The 24,029-nt window shown below is 39.0% G+C and overlaps 1 protein-coding gene across 1 annotated transcript; it reads left to right on the forward strand.

Annotated features, from left to right (window-relative positions):
• Nucleotides 1-2,263: 2,263 nt before the first annotated feature.
• LOC144653531 (hephaestin-like protein) lies at nt 2,264-23,032 on the forward strand. Its single transcript, XM_078513528.1, has 15 exons — nt 2,264-2,413; nt 2,537-2,662; nt 6,105-6,538; nt 7,685-7,984; nt 9,502-9,823; nt 10,148-10,334; nt 12,391-12,628; nt 14,170-14,343; nt 15,662-15,871; nt 16,657-16,900; nt 17,449-17,688; nt 18,186-18,411; nt 20,639-20,959; nt 21,713-21,869; nt 22,286-23,032. Exons 1-15 carry the CDS (start codon nt 2,370-2,372, stop codon nt 22,387-22,389), a joined length of 3,327 nt encoding a protein of 1,108 aa, XP_078369654.1. The 5' UTR covers nt 2,264-2,369; the 3' UTR covers nt 22,390-23,032.
• The last annotated feature ends 997 nt before the right edge of the window (nt 23,033-24,029 follow it).

The raw sequence follows: 24,029 nt of genomic DNA on the forward strand, positions 1-24,029 counted from the left end.
TCTTCGAAAAAAAATCTATTTTTGACCTCTATGCCCCCTTAATTCATTTACCAAGTTGTACTACATTATACTGATGTTTTGCAGAATTTTGTAATGTTACCTTGGTATAAACTGATAAAGGATTAATGATAAAAATTTCTTGAAAAATTGGCATTAAAATTAAAAAAATACACGTCCACGGTCACAGAAAGTTTCAAGTAGTGTGGATTCGGATTTGAACGAAAATACTATAGCTAGTAGCGGATTATAATAAGATACTGCAATATCACAGCGACAAACCGATGAGTGGTGCCGGATCTATTGAAGACCTGGATCAGTAACTTAAAAAAAAACGGAAAATATAGACGGCAAACTGATCCTGACGGCTAAAGCGGTCAAAAATAAACAAAGTGGATAAAAAGAAAAAAACTAGAATATTTCTATATATTCTAGTTTTTTTCTTTTTATCCACTTTGTTTATTTTTGACCGCTTTAGCCGTCAGGATCAGTTTGCCGTCTATATTTTCCGTAGTAGCGGATTGATCGATTGGGCCAAATAGCCCAGATTCCCCTACTTAACGCACCCCCCTTTATTGTCCGTCATGCGTTCGATTTCGAGAATTAAAAAGTTCGATGCATCCCGAACGGTCCCGAACCGTCCGATTGCAGCGGGTCACTGAATACTCCACGCTTAGTGCGTTTAGCAGGTGGTGCGATCCGCTAATAAACAACAGATTCAGCTATTTCTCTTTTACAGTCAACTCTCTCTAAACGGACACTTCTATAAGACGGACACCTGGTGTTGTTCCCGTCCCTGCCTTTTTCAGTCATTTTACTGTATATTAACTCCCTATATGACGGATACCTCTCTAAAACGGACAGTTGGAGCCGGTCCCGACGGTTTCCGTTTTAGAGAGAGTTGACTGTTTAGCGCTATTTTTCAATCACCTGCATGCTCTTGTACTTCGCTTTCATGCAGACCTTTTCCCACATAAATTGTTGTCCTTGTATCAACTGATTTCCTATTGGATTTTTTTGTAAAAAAAAAAAACAAAAAAAAACAATAAATAAAATAAAAAATTAACACCTAAGATCAGAACCAAGATAAGTGTTTACAAAAGCTAACAATTAAATTCGAATCTAATAAGGGCCCAAACGCACTGTTTATTTTGCAAAAAAATCTGTCACCAGTTCCGTGGGACAAGTGTGCCCGGTGATTTTTAGAACTACCAAATTTTGTCAAAGGCGCCGTCGTCCTGCTTCGGAGCAGGAGAAATTTTTGTCAAGCGTAAAAAACTGACAGATTTTTCAATTAATATGCCTTAATCTAAAAGAAAACGTCAAACAAGTATATTTGTTTTTTTTTGTATTTTAATATTTTTATTTCATATTCAAAACTACTGACAAATACACTCTAAGAAGTTACTAACTTACAAAAACAAAACACTACGGATACAAGAAATCTTTTACAATGTTGGGATAAGGCTTTTCATTTTTTTTTTAAATTGCATGCAGTAAATAAATTGATACAAAATGAACACTCTGTAATACTCGTTAAGGAAACATACAAACACGCGCTTTTTAGAGCAGGAAAAACCTATTTACAATATTAAATGACAAAACGAATAGCAATAGCTTAAAGACGCAGTATACGTATGAGAAAGAGAGCTATTATCAAAGTATATTTGATTTCGCTTTTCAAGGCAGATGTGCGCAAAAATATATTTCTTTTTCTCGACAACTGAGCTGTGAACATGGAGGACGGCAAAGATTATAATGACCATCGACTCCATACAACAACTATATATATATGGCTCGCAGATCTTCTTTCTATTACACCTCTAGTATGCAAGTACTCCTGGGCTTGGCACAATTTTCAAACCACCCGAGCAAAAGTTCCGCTGCTGATCAAAATGAAAGCGCGAAATTTGAATTGAATATTGAATTGCCAAATTCAAAATTTGGTAGAGACAAAATTTCTCGAGATTTTTGGTAGAGTCAAACAAATTTTGTCAGTCCAGTGCGTTCGAGCCCTAAGCCCCAATTTATGAATACAAAATCGCGAAACGCGTTGTTGTCACTTTACTGGGGTCGATTTGCATGTACTTTTGTGACTGGAGTAGAAATTAACGTTGTCACTTATGCCTTATTATAAACCTCTTACGCCTGTCTTCCATCAAAAGACGCATCAGAGGTCAGTGACATATGACAGTCACGAACTCGGTTTCCGCCTTTGCGAATCAATCTCACCACCACCACGCGAAGGGCGAAATAAAACACGTAGTTTCTGAGATCAGATTCGAAAATTGCATCCTGAAGCTCCTTTACTGGTTCGCACGTAGAAAAAGAGCGACATCCATCTCAGACAGAATTGAAATCGACGCCGAACAATGAAGTCGTATGCAGTGCTTTGTTTGCTTGTTTTCTTTGTGATCTCAATGTTTCATGTTTCTGTGGAGTAGTAATTGACGTTGTCAGTTATCCTTCCGGCTGTTTGTCAATCAAAGGCGCATTGGGGTAGTGAAGTAAGATTTTTTTTTTTTTAACGGGTTTAAACTTTTTTTTTTCATGTTTCTGTGGCGTCGATGACACGGAAATATTACATCGCAGCAGTGGAAAGAAAGTGGGATTATGCTCCAAGCGGTTACAACAAAGTGAAAGGAGTAAAGCTCGAGGACGACAGGTATTTGGTCAGGCTAGTCACAGTTGTTGAAATAAACTCACAAATACTTTTATATAAATACCAAGATTGGTTTTAGCAATACACCCCCATCGATTCTTGTCGCAGTGTCTCGGTAGCTGGCTGTTCTATTCTAAACTAACTTATGCAGAATTTGCGCCAAGACTGTTCTTAGTAAAGCTGTTTTGACCGTTTTGTTGCGATGCTTTTTGGTTGCACAATCGGCAAAATCGCCCGTATATATAACACGCCCCTATTAGTAACGTGACGTTACCAACCCATCTACAATCGGCCGTTTTTACGTTCGCTTTCTAGTTCATGTAATCTTGTTTGCACGAAGCGTGCGCGGGATTATAATGTGACCTTTCAAGGAGTAAAGAAACTAGAATTTCAATTCATCGAGCAGTCTTTTAATGGGCATATGAGATTCTGCAAGAATTAAATATTGCGAAAATCAGAGACCCATTAGTTGCGTGACTGCGATACTTCGTAATTTTAATATCCGCATTTTTTGGCTTCCGTTTAGACTGTCTAGCACGCGCCTGCAGCCACCTTTCATTGTTCTCGGCCGCTTTAGACACTCGTGAACGCCCAAAGTGATAGGAAAACAGTGGTCATTTTTATATAGCTTTCGCATTTCTGGCGCTAGGCCCAAGACATTCTGACTACACTTAGACAAGACATTCAATGTGAAAGTTTATTTAGGTTGCGTCAGCCAGTCATCTGATGAAAGACATAATCTGATTACAGCGTTTGAGCACGGTATGCGGAGAACAACTCCTATTTATAATTACAAGAATATCACAATTAAAGATGTGCTACGCCAGATACGAAAAACCACTAAAAACCACCCTTATAAGTGGCCAAAAATAAGTGAAAACGTATTCCTCATCTAATGCAGCAGCACAAAAACCCCGAGGAAAGGGTGCAATAATACAGTAAATACATTTTACAATAATGAACAAAATCTGTGAGAAAATACTTAGGGCCTGATTACATGAGGGGGCTGGCCCGGTTAGCCGGGCTGGCTCGGTTTGCCGAGATCTCGGCACGTCTGTTAAACGCAACAAAAATCAACTTTGCGATTACATGACCACCGGGCCAGCCCGGTTAGCCGAGATCCCGGTATCGCGATGCCGGGATCTCGGCAGCCGGGATGAAAATTTTCCACGTAATCGCGTTCACCGGGCCAGCCCGGCTAAGCGGGCCAGCATTAAATTTCTCTTCCGAGCATAATATCCGACGAAAAAATCGATGCTACTCCTTCTAAATAGGATGTAGAGGTAAAATAACCCATCCAGATGCATAAGTGCAAAAAATTAACCACCAAATTGCCGAAAAAAGGTAATCAAGATCATTCGTGCTCTGATCATTCGTGCTGAAACCGGGCTGAAAATCATCTCGGCAAACCGGGCCAGCCCGGCTAACCGGGCTCATGTAATACCGGGCTGAAAGTCATCTCGGCAAACCGAACCAGCCCGGCTCATGTAATCAGGCCCTTAAAATCAAAAACAAAGCAAGGACGCCGAGGACTGATCGACCTGAATGACCTAAATCTCCCGCCAAAATCTATATATACCTAGACATCCCATAACAACCCGCGAACCTCTAAAACGTGCCGTCAGGATTTAATTTCCGACTAATTCACTCATTCAAACGTCAGAAATGAAATTTTTGCCTGGAAACGAGAAAATTACGTCACGCAGCGAGGTGGGTGTCACGCAACGCTTCAGTCGTGTCATGTCAGGATCTGGCATGTTTTCAAGATGTTTTCAGGGAAAGAATTTAAAACAGGAAGCATCGATATATCCGCCCTGCTATCTCAAACAAAAAGCCATTTCCCTTGAATTGGGTGTTATTGTTTCCATAGACGGCGGAGAGGGGGACAGGGTGGGCTGTAGCCCCCCAAAGAAAATGATGCTGATGCCAACCCAGTTATTTTGAACCCCCGGACGCGAATGAGAGGCGGCTGTATTCGCAGGCTACTATCTCGAGCCATTTTTTTCAGATTTTCTCACGGAATAAAAAAATGGTATGTCGAAGCTGATTTCCTTGATTTAATTTTAACGGTCGATGCCATCACTAGGAACCGAGCTTTTCGTAGTAGTCGATGCCATTTCTACTTAAGCTTAAGCTGCTTGGACTAGGTCGAAACTGTGCTCTGGTATAAAATTCACGCTTAGGTTAGTAAGTGGTGAGGGAGGGGTTTCAGTATGCTAAATGTTTCGGGTTTGATTCTGTGCGGTGAATTCCATTTTTAGTAGAAGGATTTCGGCACAGCATCGACCCGTATACGCAAAGGAACATTGGTGTCGGAACTTAGAGCAGTTTTCAATTGAGTGTCGTAAAACCAAAACCAAAGTAATTACTCCGGCCAATCACAAAGGACACAGACAAACCAGTGAACCAATCAAAACTCGAAGCAAATACATGTAGCCGGCACGAAGCGCGGGAAAACGTGCGCGAGCGAGTCACGATTGGTTTTGGTTTTAGTTCTGATTAGGTAAGAAAGTGGCGCAAGATTTTTTAGCCAATCACTAAGCGTAGCAATGCAAAACCAAAGCAAACGCAATTAACTTTCGACACTCAAGTGAAAACCGCTCTATTTCTAGCTAAATTATAAGCGCAGTATTAAATTCAAACGAGAAACGTGAAAAGTTCACCGTCGTGATTCACGTTATCCAGACTTTGCAGAATTTGGTCATTTCACGTCGTTGTCTTACAGAGGACGATAAAGAAATGTACCAAGATGTATAACGCACGTGCAGAGCTATTGTGCTGCTCATTACACGCCAACACAGCCAACATTACACGACTAATTTTTACTTTTAACATAATTTTAATTTTTATTTTTAATATAGTTAAAGAAACAGAGTTTTAATATATTTGTACTTAGGTTTTTTTTTAAATGTATTAAATTTTTCTATTTTATATATATTAATTACGTTTTTTTTTAGTTAGGCAGGTTAGGTGTCCACAATTAGTAGAGGGGACTTTTCCCCTCAGCTACTACAGATTTGACACGATAATAAAGTTGTTATTATTATTATTATTATTATTATTATTATTATTATTATTATTATTAATTCTCGTTCGCCGTCGTGGTTTCGTAAGGTTCCTACTACACTCTTTTTATTTTATAAGAATCTAGTTTATAAGAATATCAAGGCTAAATTTGAGAATTTTTAAGAATTTTTAAGAATAAACCCGAGGGGGAGATTTTAAAAAAATATATTTTTTTTTAAAAAATTTTTTTTTTTTTTTTTTTTTTTTTAAAAAAAGGCGGGGTAAAAAAAAAATATAACCAAACTTTAAAAAAATTTTTTATAAAATTCAAAAAAAAAAAAAAAGGGGGGGAAAATATTGTTTCATCACCGAGTTTGCAAATCTACTAGCTATAGTGACTAGACCATTAAAATAGATCGCTTTTTTTCTTTTAATCTAGTGATGCTGCAGTGTGTACTAAAAGAGGTAACCACACAATAGGGCGCGAGTATAACAAGGTGCTGTATCGTGAGTACACAGATGGTACCTTCAAAACAGAAAAGGACCACCCGGCATACCTTGGCTTCTTAGGACCCATACTTAAGGGCGAAGGGGGAGACACGATTGAGGTCCACTTCAAGAACATGGCCAATGGAACTTTTTCAGTGCACCCGCACGGGGTCTTCTACAGGAAGGACTCAGAAGGTGCGCTGTACGAGGACCAAACAAGTGGGGCCAATACGAAAGATGATCACGTGCCACCTGGTGGTAGTCACGTGTACAGTTGGAGGCTAACTGAAGGTCATTCGCCGACTGAGGACGATGATGATTGTCTCACGTGGATTTACCATTCGCACGTGACGCCACATAAAGATATAAACACTGGGTTGATAGGTAACAATGAAAATATAGTTTCTCTGTACGACGACATCAGTGTAATTTTTTTGTTTCACTGAATTCTTACAAAAAAAATTTATACCGATGGAATAGATGGAATCTATCAGCAAATCAAGTAATTCAATCAGAATAATTTTAATCCTATTGGTTACTTTCTATTCTTTTTAAAAGCTTAAGATGTAAGTAATTATCCGTGATAATATCAACAACAAGTTCTAATCAAAGCTTGAGAAAATGACTTTCAAAGTTTACATGAACCATGTACTTTAGGTAAAATTTCACGTTTAGCTAGTGAAATTCAGTGGAACTTCGAAATTTGTTTTCGATGTTTAATTTGGTGTTGTTGGAAATGATGTCTTTTGAGAGGATATTTGAATCAGTAACAGTGGCGGATGCCCCCACCTTATTTTATTGGAAATAGCGCATTTTCTTTGAAGTGCCGGAATTATCTTCGCAGAATTCAACATTCCTAGTCAAGGGGGCCCCCTCCTTGGCTGAAGGTCTGGATCCGCTACTGAGTAACACAGAAGTTTGTTAAAAAATGTAATAATTTTGATACATAATGCTGTCCAATTAGTACTCGAAGTCCTGGCAGATTCCGTCTTAATACAGCTGAAGATCTCGAGAGCGATGGCGTAGAGTATTAGAGAAAAGTGGTCGAAAGGAACTATTCGCTTGCGAGAATTTGTCTCGTTAGCGACCACACACTGAAAAGAAAAGAAAAGAAAAGGAAACTTTTTACTGAGAATTAACGGAGTTTTGTTAGGGTGATCACTGAAGGAAGGAGTTCGTTATTTACGAGAGTGGATGCAAAAAGAACCTCGACTGCATTCCCATCTTCCCTGCATGACCACTATAAACACCATTTATTTTTTTTTATTTTATTTTTTTTGGCCTTTGTTACCCACACATTCCCCTCACTTGTAATTTTAGTCACCCAGAGTATAGATTGAAAATAGATTAACATTTTGATGGAATATTCGTTTTCCATTGGATTCTAAAGCCCATATATGTGTGTCAAATTTACTTAAAGTTGGCTCCATCCCCTGCTAAATATCTCGCCAACACGTATCATCTTCATTTTAATTTATTTTTACATATTCATGTCTGTACCTATTGCGTACCTACTTTTCTGTTCTTCAGGAATTCTACTGACTTGTAAAAAGGGAATTTTAGAATCAGCCAAGAATGTAGACAAAGAATTCGTAAGTTTGTTTACTGTGCTAGATGAAAATGAAAGTTGGCTGCTTGACAAAAATATCCAGGAATACTGTGGCGATCCTGCGGGAGTTGAGAGAGAGGGTAAAGACTTTCAGGACAGCAACAAGATGCATGCTATTAATGGTTATCTTTACGGCAATTTGCCCGGCTTGGAGATGTGCTTGGGAGATTCCGTCAGATGGCATTTGGCTGGAATTGGAAATGAAGTCGATATTCACACGGGTGAGTGGCATGGGTAGAAAAGTTCCTACTTGAGAAAGTGAGCAAAGGCAACATAGGTAACTAAGGGTGCGTTTCTTTGGGAAAATCCAAAATTGGATCATTGATCTCAGATCACACGGATACTTTGCTCCCAAAGAAACGAAGAATCCGAAAACGGATTTTTTGCCATGACAACCCCGTAAACACATTTCGCACAGAACATAAAATATCAGCACAAATTTATTTTTCGTCGAATGTATCCTAGCTAAAATAATTTAAGCATACAAAATCTTTTACAAAAACCACACGTCGAAGTAGATCTTCTTTAGCGTTGAGCACAATGTGGCGAGAAAGCATCTGAGAGCGAAGAATGATTGCGAAATGATCAGTGCAAATTTCACTCGTGACAATTTCAAAAGGATACAACTTCCGTAGGCACAAAATAGCTGTTCTAGAAAACCTGCATCCCGTTTAAAATGATACTACATACCTATCTGAAGCTACCGTTTCCTTTTAACGTGAAATATTTTTGTATTTTGATCGAAATAATCGCCTAAAACTTTCCGTATGGCAGTGTTTACAAAGAGCGAACCTGTATTTTCACAGCAAAGACCGCTGGGCCAAGCTACTTTTTTCGAATCCTTTCCCAAAGAACCGCACGGATCATGAATCCTAAAAATCCGGATTCAGATATGATCTGATTTATCCACTCGAAGTGTGGATTCTTCAGATCATTGATCCAAGATTAATCCATTTTCGGATATAGGTAAAGAAACGCAAAATCCGTTTTTGGATCAAGAATCGGATTTGGATTTTTCCCCAAAGAAACGCACCCTAAGAAACTAGCTAACTGACATACTGACGGCTAACGTGACATAAATGAATATTTAAAGAAATAAATAAATAAATAAAGAAAGAATGGAAGGAAGAAAAAAGAAAGAAAAAAGAAAAAAGGAAGAAAGGAGAGAAAAATGAAAGAATAAAAGGAAGAGAGAGGAAGGAAGGAAGAAGAAAAAGAAGAAGAAAAAAGGAAAAGAAAAAAGAAAGAAAGAAAGGAAAGAAGGAATAGAGTAAGAGAGCAAGAAAGCATAAGCAAGAAAGCAAATCAAATAAAGTCAAAGCGCGAAGGGTAAAAAGAAAGGAAGAAAGGAAGAAAGGAAGATTGCAAAGAAGCCAGGAAGCCAAGAGGCTAGGAAGTCAGAAAGCAAGAAAGCAACAAAGCAACAAAGCAAGAACTAAGAGAAAGAAAAAATGGGTAAACGAATGGGTGAATGAGCAAATGAATAATTAAGGCAAAATGAGTGCGTGACGAAAAAAACGAGAGAAAGAAAGGCTGCATTAGCTGCTTGATAGACAAACGAAGGAACGAACGAACGAGCGGATAACCAAATGGACGGACGGGTGGGTAGATGATGTGTCTTGCGCAAAAGACATTGGCTGGGACTAGAACGAACTTACCATTAGGGCGGCTGTTACCAACTGAATAAAATTCCCATAAATGTTTTTTTTTACTTAGATAAATGCATTTATTTTTTCAGCTTATATCCACGGACAATCTTTTATTATCGATGGCCATCGCAAAGACGTGGCTTCCCTTTTTCCGGCCACTTTCGTGACAGCTTCTATGAAGGCCTTGAACCCCGGGACGTGGATGTTAAATTGTCTTGTTAACAATCATTGGTACGCCGGTATGTACGCCTTGTTAAACGTCACGAAGTGTGACGGTAAAACTGGTCACGTGCCAACCGTCAGTGGAGGGAAAACGCGGAGGTACTTTATTGCGGCAAATGAGGTTCCTTGGAATTATGGGCCATCTGGAAAAAACAACATGGATGGACAAAGTTTGACAAAGCCAGGCAGGTAAACTGGAGAAAATGGAATGTAATAATTTAATTATAGTTAGTATTCCGTCACAGTCAATGACCAGCTGAATTTGACGGAAAGGCTAGCCATTGCTAAGCTGCGGTTAGTTGGGAGGAAATAAGTCTCATAACACCCTAAATGTTTATCTGTTAGAAAGGCCCTTGAAAACGTTGTCTGTCGACTGTGTCCGCGTAGCATCCCATCCAGGGGAGAGTAGCACTACTCTTAGTCGCTTATGCTACAAAAGCTTTGTCGGGATAAGCTCCGGCTGTATGGGCCACTTGGCTCGGACACAGACTTTTTTACCTTTTCTCTTTTTAGTGACTCGGCAGTTTTCTTCGCTCAAGGTAAACACAGAATTGGAGGAACGTACCTTAAAGCGTCTTATGAGGGGTATACTGACAACACCTTTACAACAAAAAAGACAAAACCTGATTATCTTGGATTCCTGGGGCCAATCATTCGAGCAGAAGTTGGCGATGTGATCGAAGTGGTCTTCAAGAACAACGTACGTTTTATGGAGTAAACATGGCTTTGGTTTTCTTTGTATGTTTTATGATATAGGTTTATTTATTCGTGTGCGCAAAACAAGAAAAAACAACAGGGTTGCTAGTCGGAGGTAGGCTTTTATAGATTGTGCTCCTAAAAGTGGCATATTATGCTACTAGCAGTGCTCAAAATTTTGCCAAATTATGCAAAAATTATGCCAGAATTCCCAAATTATGCTTCTGATTTCCGAAATTATGCTCACAAAATGACGTAGATTCTATACATAGAGGTGCGCAATAACGACACCAAATTATGATGTTTTTTAAATAAACTGTTGTTGTAAATTTATTTGTGTTTATGGCAGTTTATCACGGCCGTCAGCTGTCCAAATTAGCTGCTCGCATCTCTAAACCGTTTGTAAAATGCCTCCAACGACTTAACAATCACAATTGTATAGCTAAAACACGCATTGCAAGAACAAACTACCTAAATTTCATTTATTTCTGTAGAAAGTACAGCATATTTACTACATTTTACGAATTTATGCTCCAAAAAGTGCTAAAAATTGCTAATTATGCCGTGGCAGTGCTCGTTTCACAAATTATGCTTTTTAGCTCCAATTATGCCAAAAATTATGCTAGCACAATCTATAAAAGCCTAGTCGGAGGCATGTCCCCTATTGGTTAACTGATTCGCTGGAGTCCGGATCGAGCGGTCTGGGTTCGAACCCTGGGGCCCGTTTCTTGAAGGTCCCGAAAAGTTTCGCACCCGGAAAGCCAAACAAAAACTGAAAACTTAATGAGGTACTTACTTATACTGCCAATCATGCATGTGTGGCACATAGGGCAGCAACGAAGTCTCTCCAACCCTGCCTATCTCTAGTCAGTTTTTCAATGGTCCTCCAGCTGTTATTTAGCTCCCTTAATTCCGTTTCTACCGTTCTGCGCCATGTTCGTTTTGGCCCCCCCCCCCCATTTTTGCGTTTGCCTTCAGGTGTTCAGCGCATTGCAGTCTTAGCTATGTTGTTGTTGTCCTTTCGAAGCACATGCCCAATCCATCTCCATCTTCTCCTGGTGACAATGAAGCGAATACAGCTGTTTTATATTTACAGAAGTTACAAAGTTTCAGGCGTTTACACTTCTCTATTTTAAAGATAACTAAAAATTGCTTTGCGGGCCCAGAAAGTTTCCGGGGTTTTTGATAAACGGGTCCCAGGCCGGGGTATTTGGTTCATCATCATCATCATCATCATCATCATCATCATCATTTATGTGCCTCTTTTTAAGTTAATAAGTACAAAATAGCTTAAGTAGATAGGGCGAGGAGACCTCCAAGAAACCACAAGGCTTATGGGGGAGGCCACCTCGGGTAAGCAATATGCTAGTAATTTCGATGTGAATGTGCAGCTAGGCCAATTTCAGACTCATTTCATTAAATATTTAATCATTTTTTTCTTAAAAGAAGAGAAGCTACTCGAACCAGTGATCGATTCTGGTAAAGAATTCCAAATTTTAGGACCCTGGAAAAGTATTGGAAACTGCTTTAGATTTGTGCGACAGTGATGTGGTCGATACCACTTCTACTAGTAGAAAATAAACTGAGAAACATCGGAGGCAATAATTGGTTATGATAACAAAACATAAATTTAGCTATTTGCAATGCACTGACTTGGAAGATATCTAAGATGTCCAGTTTAGCAAATAAAGGGGCAGAATGTTCTCGATAGTCTGAGTTGGTAATAGCTCGCACAGCACGTTTGATTTTATATAAATCGGTACGGCAGCGAATTTAGAACCTTGCTGGGGGTAACCCTGCAATGTACTAGATTCCACTCCAGGGAGGAGTAGAAATACTCCTTATCCCTAAAAGGTGTTATAGGATATCTTGGCCCAATGCAGACTTACGAGCACTTACCTTTTATATTTTATGTTCAGATTTATCATGTTGGATTTTGCTACTCGTAGCAGGCTGGCGCATAAGTAGAAGTGTGTTATGTACAATTTTTTTTTTTTAGAAATGTTTAATAAGCGACAAAGTTTTTTCCTGTCTGATCGTCGATTTTACACTTTGGACAGGCTAAGTACAACTACAGTATACAACCACATGGGGTTTTCTTCAACAAGTCTAACGAGGGGGCCTTGTACCAAGATGGCACATACGGGGCTCAAAAGGCTGACGATGTTGTGCGACCAGGCCAGATTTACACTTACCGGTGGACTGTGCCCGAGGAAGTGGGTCCCACCAAGAATGACGCACAATGTGTCACGTGGTTATACTATTCCAGCGTGGATCCAGTCAAGGACACTTACTCGGGTTAGTTCGTATCCATATTTATTAAGGTAAAGCTGGAGAGGAAGAGAGTTGATAATAGTTCGAAATCTCGTATGTTCTCGTCGAATTGGGACCAACTTTTACTTCGTACAAAGGTTCTGTCACTCCTCGGGAAGAGTGCGAGATTGAAACTTGCCGAAATGTGAGCATCTACGAGAGATCTTGCTGCTTGTTGACAGTCAAACAGACAGACGGACGGACCGACAGACGAGGAAGCAGACGGACGAGCGGACGGACACACACACACACAGACAGACAGACAGACCGACCTACCAACAGACCGACCAACCAACCAAAAGACAGATAGACAGATTGATTGATTGATTCACTTTTATATTAATTCGTTAATTCCATAAGTTTAAAAAATTCTTTACATGAGAGCCGTGACACTAAAAATATGTACAAATAGTAAAATCTAGTCAACAGTTTGCTTGCCTACTGGCCAGATTTCCTTTAAATATAGCTTTGGATTCGGACGCTTTTTGTCAATAGGTAGTGAATTCCTCAGCGTTCTTCCTCTATATGAGAAAGAGTCTTTATAATATTCTGTTTTAGGAACGTGGTCCAGTAGAGCATTATATTCCGTATCTCTTAGCTTAGACTCGTGAGAGTTGTTCTCTTATCAGACAGACGGACAGATAGATAGATCAGCTCTCTCGTACTCTTATCTCTCGTCAAACGACTACGAGTAATTCTGCTTCCCTTGGACAAGGAATTGAAGATTCGCATGCCCGTACAAAATTAATTGTACTCACTTGTAAACACTTTAGTATGAATGTGTTATTTTCTCCGTACGTTACGTTTTATGGCTACATGTGAAAAAAAGAAAGAAACGTGTCTATGATCTAAGTACGGGAAAGAGTTTTCCGTTCCGAAAAAAGATTTAATGAATGAAACAATGGCTCTGTACATGTCTTATTCATATTGGTACATTCTTTGTTGAAAGGAATAAACCTCTTTTGCTGCGTATGTAAATTGCCCATTTCAGATCATGTGATAATCTCCAGAGAGTCGTTCTTTTGTCTTTCTGAAAATGAATAATAATAATAATAATAAAAATAATAATAATAATAATAATAGTAATAATAATAATAATAATAATAATAATAATAATAATAATAATAAAAATAACTTTATTGAAGTGTCTGGGTGAGTATTTAGCTAACAGAAGCTAATTGGGGACGCTCTACTACTTAACAATATATTAATATTTACAATGTACAATTAAAAATGCAATAGTTTACTATATTAAAAATTAGGAGGAATAAATGAGAATAATTATTTTAAAATCTGTTTCTAAAATTACAAATACAATATAATACAATATTTTACAAGAATAATTAAAAAAGGTAAAAATGCATGAGAAAAATGATAATTGATAGATAAGTGAGTTATTCATTCATTTCCACGTAATTCTCAAGGGTAACATCACGTGGACTGAAATGGGACAACAAACAAACGAGGCTAAATAGGTCTATTGCCAGTTACTTTGCGTAAGTAACATCATTGTGTTTTTATGACAGGTCTGTTGGGTCCGTTGTTAACATGCAAAAAGGGGTCATTGAAGGACTCCGACAATACGCAGAAATACATCGACAAGGAATTTGTGTTGCTCTTCACTGTAACAGACGAGAGTGAGTCCTGGTATCACAAAGAGAACAAGAAAAAAGCGACAAACCATAGTGAGATTAAAGATGGTATGTTACAAGCGTACGATCGACAGTGATCGTCAGTGATCGTTAATCATCGTCAGCGATCGTAAGTGATCGTCAGTGCTCGTTAGAGATCGTTAATCATCGTCAGCGATCGTAAGTGATCGTTATCATCGTCAGCAATCGCAAGTGATCGTTGGTTATCGTCAGTGATCGTTTACGATCGTGAACGATCGTCAGTGATCGCCTGCTATCGTAAGTCAGTCGGTGATTGCCAGTAATAGTTAGCGATCATTAGCAATCGTCAGCAATCGCCAGTAATCATCGTAATTGATTCGAACGATCGTAAGTGATCGTTGGTGATCGTTAGCGTTCGTCAACGGTTAGAGCAGTTTTCACTTGAGTGTCGAAAGTTGTTTTCTTTTACTTTGGTTTTGCATTACTACGCTCAATGATTGTCTCAAAAATCTTGCGCCACTTTCTCAGCCAATTATAATTAAAAGTAAAACTAAAACAATTGTAAGTTTACTCGCATACGCTTTCGTGCCCTTCGTGTCCACTATATGTAATTACCTCGAGGTTTGATTGGTTTACTGAATTGTAAGTGTCCCTTGTGATTGGTCAGAGTAATTACTTTGGTTTTGGTTTTACGACACTCAACTGAAAACTGCTCTATAAACAATCTTAAATGATCGCCAGCGATTGTGGTCGCTCTGAGTGATCGTCAGCGAAGACTGATTGTTAGGCCCGGTTCAGACGCCGATCTTTTCATGAGCCGAACCTAATTCCTTGAATTAAGTACATGAAAAGATCGGCGTCTGAATCAAATTAGAACGGCTCACCCTTTCTTCCCGTCTGGCTTGGCAAGAATTTCGCCTGTGGAACGCCTTTGGAACGGCTTTGATTCAGACGCCGTACTTTTCATGTGCCGATCCTAATTCATAAATTATTGTAATGTATTTTGCCAGCAGTTTACCTCAATTATTGGAACTGTATTAGGAACGGCCTCGGAAAGGCCAAAAAGGACGGCGTCTGAATCAAGAGGCGCACTTTTGTCAATTTGGGTCGGTCCAAATTCGAATTGAGTTCGGCTCATGAAAAGTACGGCGTCTGAACCGGGCCTTAGTAATCGATAGCGATCGTAAATGATCGTCAAAGATCGTCAACGAATATTGTCAATCACGTGATCGCTCGATGCCTTGCTAAACGACCTACATTGATAACTTTGTTCAACTAGTTCGTACAAGAATCGAAACAAAACTGTATAAATTAAATAATTATATAGAGACGGTTGTAGTTCATCACTTGTAAAAGAAGATCTTTTAGGGTTTAACTACTAACACAAGGTTTTTAAACATTTCAGAGGACGAAGACTACCTGGAGAGCAATAAAATGCATGGTATTAACGGATATCTCTATGCTAACCTGCCTAATTTGGACATGTGCATTGACAACAGAGTTTCTTGGCATATGATTGGTTTAGGAAACGAAGTGGATATGCACACGGCTTACTTTTACGGAAACACGTTTACATACAACAGCAATATGAAAGACACGGTCAGCCTTCTTCCAGGTAATACAGTAAACACAGTCAGGGTTGCCACGGTCAGGGAAAAGTCAGGGAAAACAAAAATGTTTCAATGTCAGGGAAAAGTCAGGGAAAATCTTAGTTCTTGTCAAAGCCAGGGAATTCAAATGCCATGAGAACAAAATCGCGTGAAAAACGTAAAGAGATCGAAAATGAAAAGAAGAATGTCGATGGTCTTCAGAAGGAGCTGAAGCAAATATAAATTGGATTTGGCTTATTTGATAATTCGCCTAACGCAAGGTCAGTGAAAATTATTTAGAGATGAGTGAAAAAACAGGGAATTTTTGGGTTCTTATGAGTGGCAACCCTGACAGACTTCCAGTCCGTGTTGCTAGTTTTGAGTTGTATTTTGCAGTAAAACAAAAATTATTTCGGCGAGCGAGTGCATTTTGATCGGGCGAACGCCATCTCCGATTCGAACTTGGGAGAGGCTTGGGGAGAGAGCAAAAAAGCGTCCTTTTTCTCGTCTCCACTCCCTACGTTTTGTCTGACGAGATATTGATCGGGGGGGGAGGGGGGAGAGGGGGTTAGACTACAAGCACATGGTCTTTAAAAATCTGTGATGCAGCTCTTGCAAAAAATAAAATAAATAAATTACTATACTTAGAGAGAAAAGCAACATTCGAGCTAAAAGCTATTTTTTGTGCGGGTCCTGTTTTCAGATCAAAGTGGAATTTGGAAATTTAGTTTCTGAGGAAAAGGATCCAATCTAACTCGACTCGGTTAAATATAACACTGAAAGGAGAATAATGCAGTTTATCCTATTTCAGGAGAATTCGCAACGTTGAAAATGACCCCAGACAACGCGGGAGAATGGGCAATAGTCTGCAGGACCAACGATCACTATTCAGCTGGCATGCTTGCGAAATACACCGTGAAGGCTTGTGGGAAGCCGACGACCGTGCCTCCACCTGGGTATTATCGTCGATACTATATTGCGGCCGAAGAGGTGGAATGGGACTACGCGCCCAGTGGAAATGATCTCATAGATGGAATACCGCTGGACAAGAGCGAGTCAGTATAAATTATCACGTCTTTGTTTATAAACTACCGTAAAATTCCGGTTATAAGGCCCCCGCTTATAAGCTCCCCTGGTTATAGACCCATCTACCTGGCAACAGAAAAATACATCCGGTTATAAGCCCCCTCAGGATATAAGCCCCCCTCTGCTGGATGACAGTACTGAACAGGGCTAAATGTTGCTTTATTATTACTTTTTAACTTGAAAACGTAAACAACACTGCCGTGGCTCGCTTCGAAACTTTTTTTTATTCCGTTTTTAAGCCCTCCCGGATATAAGCCCTTCCGTTTATAAGCCGACCTAACACCCCTTTACAAAGTTGTATAAGCCCAGGGCTTATAACCGGAATTTTACGGTATCTTCAGATGGTCATGCAACTCTTCCATTTGGAAGAATCATCATTGCGTGACCATCTAAGGGATTACCGTAACTCTCTTCAAATGGTCACTCAAATGTTCTGAATGGAGTGGCTGCGTATTTTTGGAGTTTAAATCTCACTTCACAATATTTTGATTTTTTACCTTTTTCGTCATTCTTTTAGCGAGGTTTCAACTTTCACCGTAGGAGGCGACAAGCGAATTGGCCGAAAGTACAAGAAGGTAGTGTACCGCGAATACACTAGTGCCGAGTTCAAAGAGATAAAACCCAAGACCACGGCTGAAAAGCACCTGGGGATACTGGGTCCAATGCTGCACGCTGAAGTTGGAGACACGATCGAGGTGGTGTTTAAAAACAGTGCGTCCAGAAGGTTTTCCATGCATCCCCACGGGCTGTTTTACAAGTACGTCAAAGAATTATTTTGTTATAAATTTACTATGGGGTAAAGCACACACAGAGGGCTATCCACTACCTTTAGGAACAAACTAAATTTCTGTGGGTTTTACGAATGATAATTTGAGATGTGTAAATTTACCCTGCTTTTGATCGTTGTGGCTATAGAGAATTTTGTATAAGTTTTTGCAAAAATGAGAATTTTGTTTACTGGTCTAACTGAGATTTTAAAAGAGTAGTCTTAAAGATTTTAGACTCAAACATTAAATAGGGTAACCTTATCTTCTAGTTTCTGTTTATTTGCATTATTTATTTATTTATTTAGTTGTTTATTTATTAATTTATTTAGTAAAGGGTAACAATGTAAACTACTTGGACACCAGAAATTGTCTTAACCCTTTAAAATTAATGATTTTTTTTTATTTGCATTATCACTCAAAAAAAACGGGAAGACCTATAAAGTATCGTGAGCTACTTTCAATCTTCTTATCTTCTTATTTTCTGTAGCAAACAAAACGAGGGCTCAAATTATAACGACGGCACATTAGGTGGCAGTAAAATAGACAACGCGATTGATCCCGGTAAGCTGTATAAGTACACGTGGCAGGTTCCTGATCGTGCGGGCCCTGGAACGAATGGTCCAAAGTGTACCACGTGGGCCTATTACTCTGACGTCAATCCAATCAAAGACACCAATAGTGGACTGGTAGGACCGCTGGTCATCTGTAAGAAGGTCAGAACAACAAACTGAAACGCCTATTAATGCAAAGCTTTAGTTATTAAGTGCTGGACGTGGTCTATGGCTGAACTAAGATTTGCAGTGGACGATCTGTTAACCGCCTTATGCTACCTCACTTTTCATTTGTTCGCAGCAAAACCAATATAATAATGTTTAGGAAAATCTTTTAGTACAAATTTGTACAAGTTTTACCAATGTACAAATTGAGGTCATTGTGACTTCAAAATTCGTTGCCAGGGGCAACGCAAAAGAGGTCAAAGATGCCCTATTTTGGACCTATTGAGGCAAATAACTCAAAAACACAAGTATTCGGTGTACTCTTGTTTTAATTTATTTTTGTCTGACCGACAAAAGGAATATTTTTGCAAATGTTTTTAAAACATCTGTAGGCACGATTCCGAGCTAAGTTATTTTTTTTATCAATTTAAGGTGGCTCTGAACCCTTTCTATAGAGTTTTTAAAAAGAGTTGTAACAAAATTGGCCGTTACACAAAAACTCTCAGCGAGCGGCTTTCAAGTTATTACCCTCAAACGGATATCTTTTAGTACGATAACGCATACTTACTACGTCATCCTCGCGTAAAAATCTTTGGAGCCCTCGCTAGCGGTCGCGCTTGCTTTTGATTGGACGACGAGTGTTTCAGCGATGATTTCCCGAAACAAAACAGTGTTTGTTTATTCACACAGGCCAGAAAGGTATTACTAACGCCCATAACTGACTTAGACCCCTTCCCTTATGATACCTATTGATTTTACCTGTTACCCAACTGTTATTTTTAGCTTCTTTCTGTTCGATTTGTGAATTTTCTAACATAAACAGTCTCCTAGAGTGTCACTTTGTAGTTCAAAGAAACACACCGGCTAGAAAGGTCTTACTATGCCCACAACTGACTTACTACTATGGCAAATTTTTAATATAGTTATAATAGATTTTAATAGTTGTATATATCTTTGTAAATTCTTACGCAATTCAGTTTCAGGCAGTTTAAGTTTTTTGGGAAATGTAGAGATACGAATTGTTTCAAGTATATATGTCGTATAACCCTTGCAGTTACTTGGAGTTAACCGTTTTCGTATTAGTGCTATTTAGACTAACCGAAACGTTATTAAGGCTAGCAGCAGTACTAATCAGGCTAACCAAACAAAATGAATTGCACGCAATGCAATGACGCACGCACGCAATGACGTTTCGCAAAGGGTCTTTAATAACCTTTCAGGAAATTTGTCAAAAAATTAACGTTAATAATAATAGCTGACAACTTCTGTGTTTATTGTTTGTTAACAAAAGTTGTATTACCTTGTAGCGTGACAGCCGATATACGAAAAAAAGTCAAACGCTGATTTAAAATTATTTACACCGGCTTTTTGTTTCACAACTCGTAAACAAAAATCGTGTGTACTAGTGTGGTTCACGATCAAGTTTATTGATCGTGTACCACACTGGTACACACGCAGGGTCAAAGAAGCAATTTAGAGAAGACTTCACCCTAACAATATCAACAGGGATAGTGGAATTGAAATTCCCGAAGCATGGATGCCCACGGAAAAAAAAATCACACAACACCAGAAGAACTGAACGACAGCGGACCGCCGAGGAAACAAAGACAAAAAAAAAAAAAAACAGCACACCGGAACAGCGAGGATCGAAATGCACCAATCACAGCTGTTGAAAACCAACCAATTACAGCGCAGCACCGTGCTTTAAATTTTACACCTGACCAATGGACCTTATCGCCCGATGAAGACTAGCAGTGTGCAGTCGAAGCGTCGCGATCTACATCACAAGTGACTACGTCGTGAAAAAAAAAAAAAAAAAAAAAAAGATTATTATTGTACTCTACCACGATGATTAACCACAGCATTTTTTTTTACGATATAACTCGTTTGTCTCTTTCGTTTATACTTTGTTTTAGACCTTTCTAACTGCTCTGGCGTATTTTGCTTTGTGTTCTATGGGGCGATTTCTTGTTGAGTTAAACTTGATTTCTGGTCTCGTAATGTTCCTACTCGTCGGTCGATTGTGCGCGACAGAATTACCGATCCCGTCCTCTCGCACGATATCATTAAGCGATACGTCATCGCTTAATGATACGTCATCGCTCAACAATTCCCGTCACACTGTTATCCAATATGCCGATACGCGTTTTACTAACAGCCCGCGCTAACAGATTTTGCCAAATTCGACGTAAGCAATCTCAATCGTTTTTTTTATTCCAATCAGGGTACATTGACAAAGTCAAATGCAAGACAGGATGTCGATCGGGAATTCGCGCTGATGTTTACTGTCCTTGATGAAAATGAGAGCTGGTACTTAGACGAGAACATCGACAAATATTGCAAGAAGCCTGGGAATAAAGACACCCTGAAGGAAGACGCGGACTTTCAGGAGAGCAACAAGATGCATGTAATCAATGGTTATGTGTATGGCAATTTGGAGGGTTTGAGGATGTACGCGTCGGAGAAAGTGGACTGGTACCTAGTTGGCATGGGAAATGAGGTCGACATGCACACGGTTCACTTTCACGGACAAACATTTATTCATGTAAGTAGTAGTAGCAGGTAAAATACTGCGGTTATTTACCGACCTGGAACTTTGTTCGAGGAAATGATATGTTGTGATGTTGTTTACCATGCAACAAGAGCTATTATTTAACGCTAGCTAGGTTATAAACTTTTGTAATCTTCAGACTGCGAGGGTTTACACTACAAAACAAACAAACAAAAAAAACAAACAAAAACAACAGAAGTAAAAAGAATTAGTAAATAAATACAGATATCTTTTATAAATTATCAAGCGTAGGAAGCAAGGCAGAGACAGACAGGATAAGACAGACGGACGGACAGACAAATAGATAGACAGGCAGGATGGACAGAAAGACAGACAGTCAGACAGATAGACAAACAGACAGACAGACAGACAGAGAGACAGATAAAAAGACAGACAGATAGACAGACGGAGAGACAGACAGACAGAGAGACAGACAGACAGACAGACAGACAGAAGAGACAGGCAGACAGACAGACAGACAGGCAGGCAGGCAGTTTGGCAGACACATACCCAGAGAGCGTTGAGAAATAGGGAGATGAGACAAACATAAATGCACAAAAAGAGAGAGAAGCATTTAGGAAAAGAAAGGCGAGATAAAAACAGCCCGCACATCTTAACGTGTCGTTACCACGAATTCATTTATAAATTTCGTTCACTTTGCGATTCTTCATAATTCGCGAATAAAAATGGTACTCGCTTACCAACCATTAAATAAGTTACATATAAATATTCAAATACTTTTCACAGAAATCTGTTGGATATCATCGCGAAGATGTGTACGATCTCTTCCCAGGAGTCTTTGCAACCGTGGAGATGATTCCAGACAGTGTGGGAGTCTGGTTGCTTCACTGTCACGTGAACGATCACATGACCGGCGGCATGGAGACTCTCTACACAGTTTATGGTAAGTTTCTTTTCTCGTATTATGGATGGAAAACCAGGGCACGTTTATATAATGACTGTTTTATTATTTCTATAATGAACTGGCATCCATTCACCCAGAAAGTCTGGTGGAAAAAAAATTGGATCATACCGGAATTTTCGGGAAAAAATGTTATACCCCGAAATTTTTCTTATTGAAACTTTGAGTTCTCACTTGGTTTCAGTTCCGGTATTTTTGCATTTGCCAAGATCCAGGACATTTCAGTTCGTTTCCATTTCAATCCAAATTTTCGGTTTTTGTAGTCGCGCTTGTCACGCAAACGAGATATAACAAAGAAAACCATAAAGAGTTATATAAATATCATTAATTTAACTATGAAACGTTTTTAACCCTATTTAACTATCTAATTCCTATCTATGCTTTTGAACTCATTTCAGACGCGTCCCTGAAACCAACAAAACCAGCAAGCACTGCGGGCTCAACAGTGGCAAGCAGCTTCTTTGTTGGTTTGCTGTTAGCTGTTACTGCATTTTTATACTGACCGCTTGGCTCAGGACCGGAACAGAAACCAGAAAATCAGATTATTTGTTTAGCGTTTGTGCCTTAGCTGGTGGCTAAACTCGAGAAGGCAAAAGCTTAAACAGCAAAATATCGTTCAAAATGTAAGAGTAAGAATTTAATTTTTACATCTGGCGTAGAAAAGATGGGAGATTCCTGGATCTGCTCATCCGAAATAAGGTTTCTTGCCTTGTCACGGATGATGTGCAACGCCTGCTAAAGAAACTTGGGCGGTAAGGATTTGCCAACAAGAATTTGCCAACGGTTTTGGTCTTGTCGGCTGTTTTTCCATTTGTTTGGTTTTTGTGCTAATTTTATAGACTTTTTAAAAATAAGATAAGAGTGTCCTGTGTTAGTTACTTGCCTTATACGATTGTTGAAGTTAAAATTGTAATCGTCTTTAAATCTTTGTTAAGGTACCCAGTTGTGTTACTGAATGCTAAAAATGTCTTTGTCACACTTATAAGTAAAATAATTATTTATAAATACTGGCAAAACAAATCGATTTTGGAAGGGGGGGGGGAGGGGGGGGGGGGAGGGGCAGCAGGCTGTCTCAGTGCTCTCTTTACACCATAAAACTTCAAACCTGAGTTTGCACTGTGTTTGTACCAATGCTCATACGCTTTATGCAATGTTTAATAAATGAGCAGAGTGTTTTATAATTTAACGGGCGCAGCCGAGTGTTTAACTTGATAAAACACGTATCGATTTACGCAAATCTCCCTGCACTAAATAGATTTTTTGGCCTAGAAATTGATAATTTAGTTTCTTAGATATAAAGACACTATTAACTTATTTCTTTTTTTTTCTTTATGAATTATTAATGAGTTTTTTAACGTGATATTAAGTCATAACCAATGAAATAATTTAGTTCAATTATTATAAATACACACTAGTGGTAAATACTGAAATGTGTAAACTTGGTTAATAATAAAGACAGTGCGCCCGTGCTTTTTCAGCGGCGCGGGAGGGAGGGGGTTGACGAGAAGTGGAGATAAAGTTTGATCAGTGCTGGAGGTCGTGTTGTTGTATTAGTGGAGCCAGCAGAGCGTTTTTTTGTAAATTCTAGTATAGTTCTCTTAGGGTCTTAGTAGTTGTTTTGTTTTGTTGGTTTTGTTGGTTTGTCCATGGGGCCATTCTTAAATTACCGAGTTAGTAGGTGAACACTACTAAGTTTTCTGAGCAGAACATGTAGGCCAGCATCTAGTTTGAAAAAATCACCCAACTAGAAAGAATCAGAAGCTCTTTCTCATTCACAGGTTTTTTTTCTCTTTCCAGGTTTTTAGTTTTTTCTTTTTAACAACTTGCCTATCCATTATGTTGCTTTGGTAGTGTTAAAAATTGAGATTTTCTCTTCTATCCTCAAGTTCCCTTGAAAAATCAATGCTCTCAGATTTACCTTTCCCAGCCCAATTTTCCATAGCCAAAATAAATCATTACTTCAAAGAGAAAAGAGATCAGGGAGTCACGACCTGCTTTCTAAGTACCTCATGGAAATTCAGGGAAGTGAGAGATGCTTTTCCCAAGAAAGATTATAAAGAAGTAGTTAAAAAGAGGAATAAGTGGGAAATAAAAAACTCTAATAAAGTTAGGAAAAAAAAAAAAAGAAAACCAGAGAAAAAA

This window comes from Oculina patagonica, chromosome 5 (assembly GCF_052425735.1).
Source record: "Oculina patagonica isolate OP01 chromosome 5, crgOcupat, whole genome shotgun sequence".
Lineage (NCBI taxonomy): Eukaryota > Metazoa > Cnidaria > Anthozoa > Scleractinia > Oculinidae > Oculina > Oculina patagonica.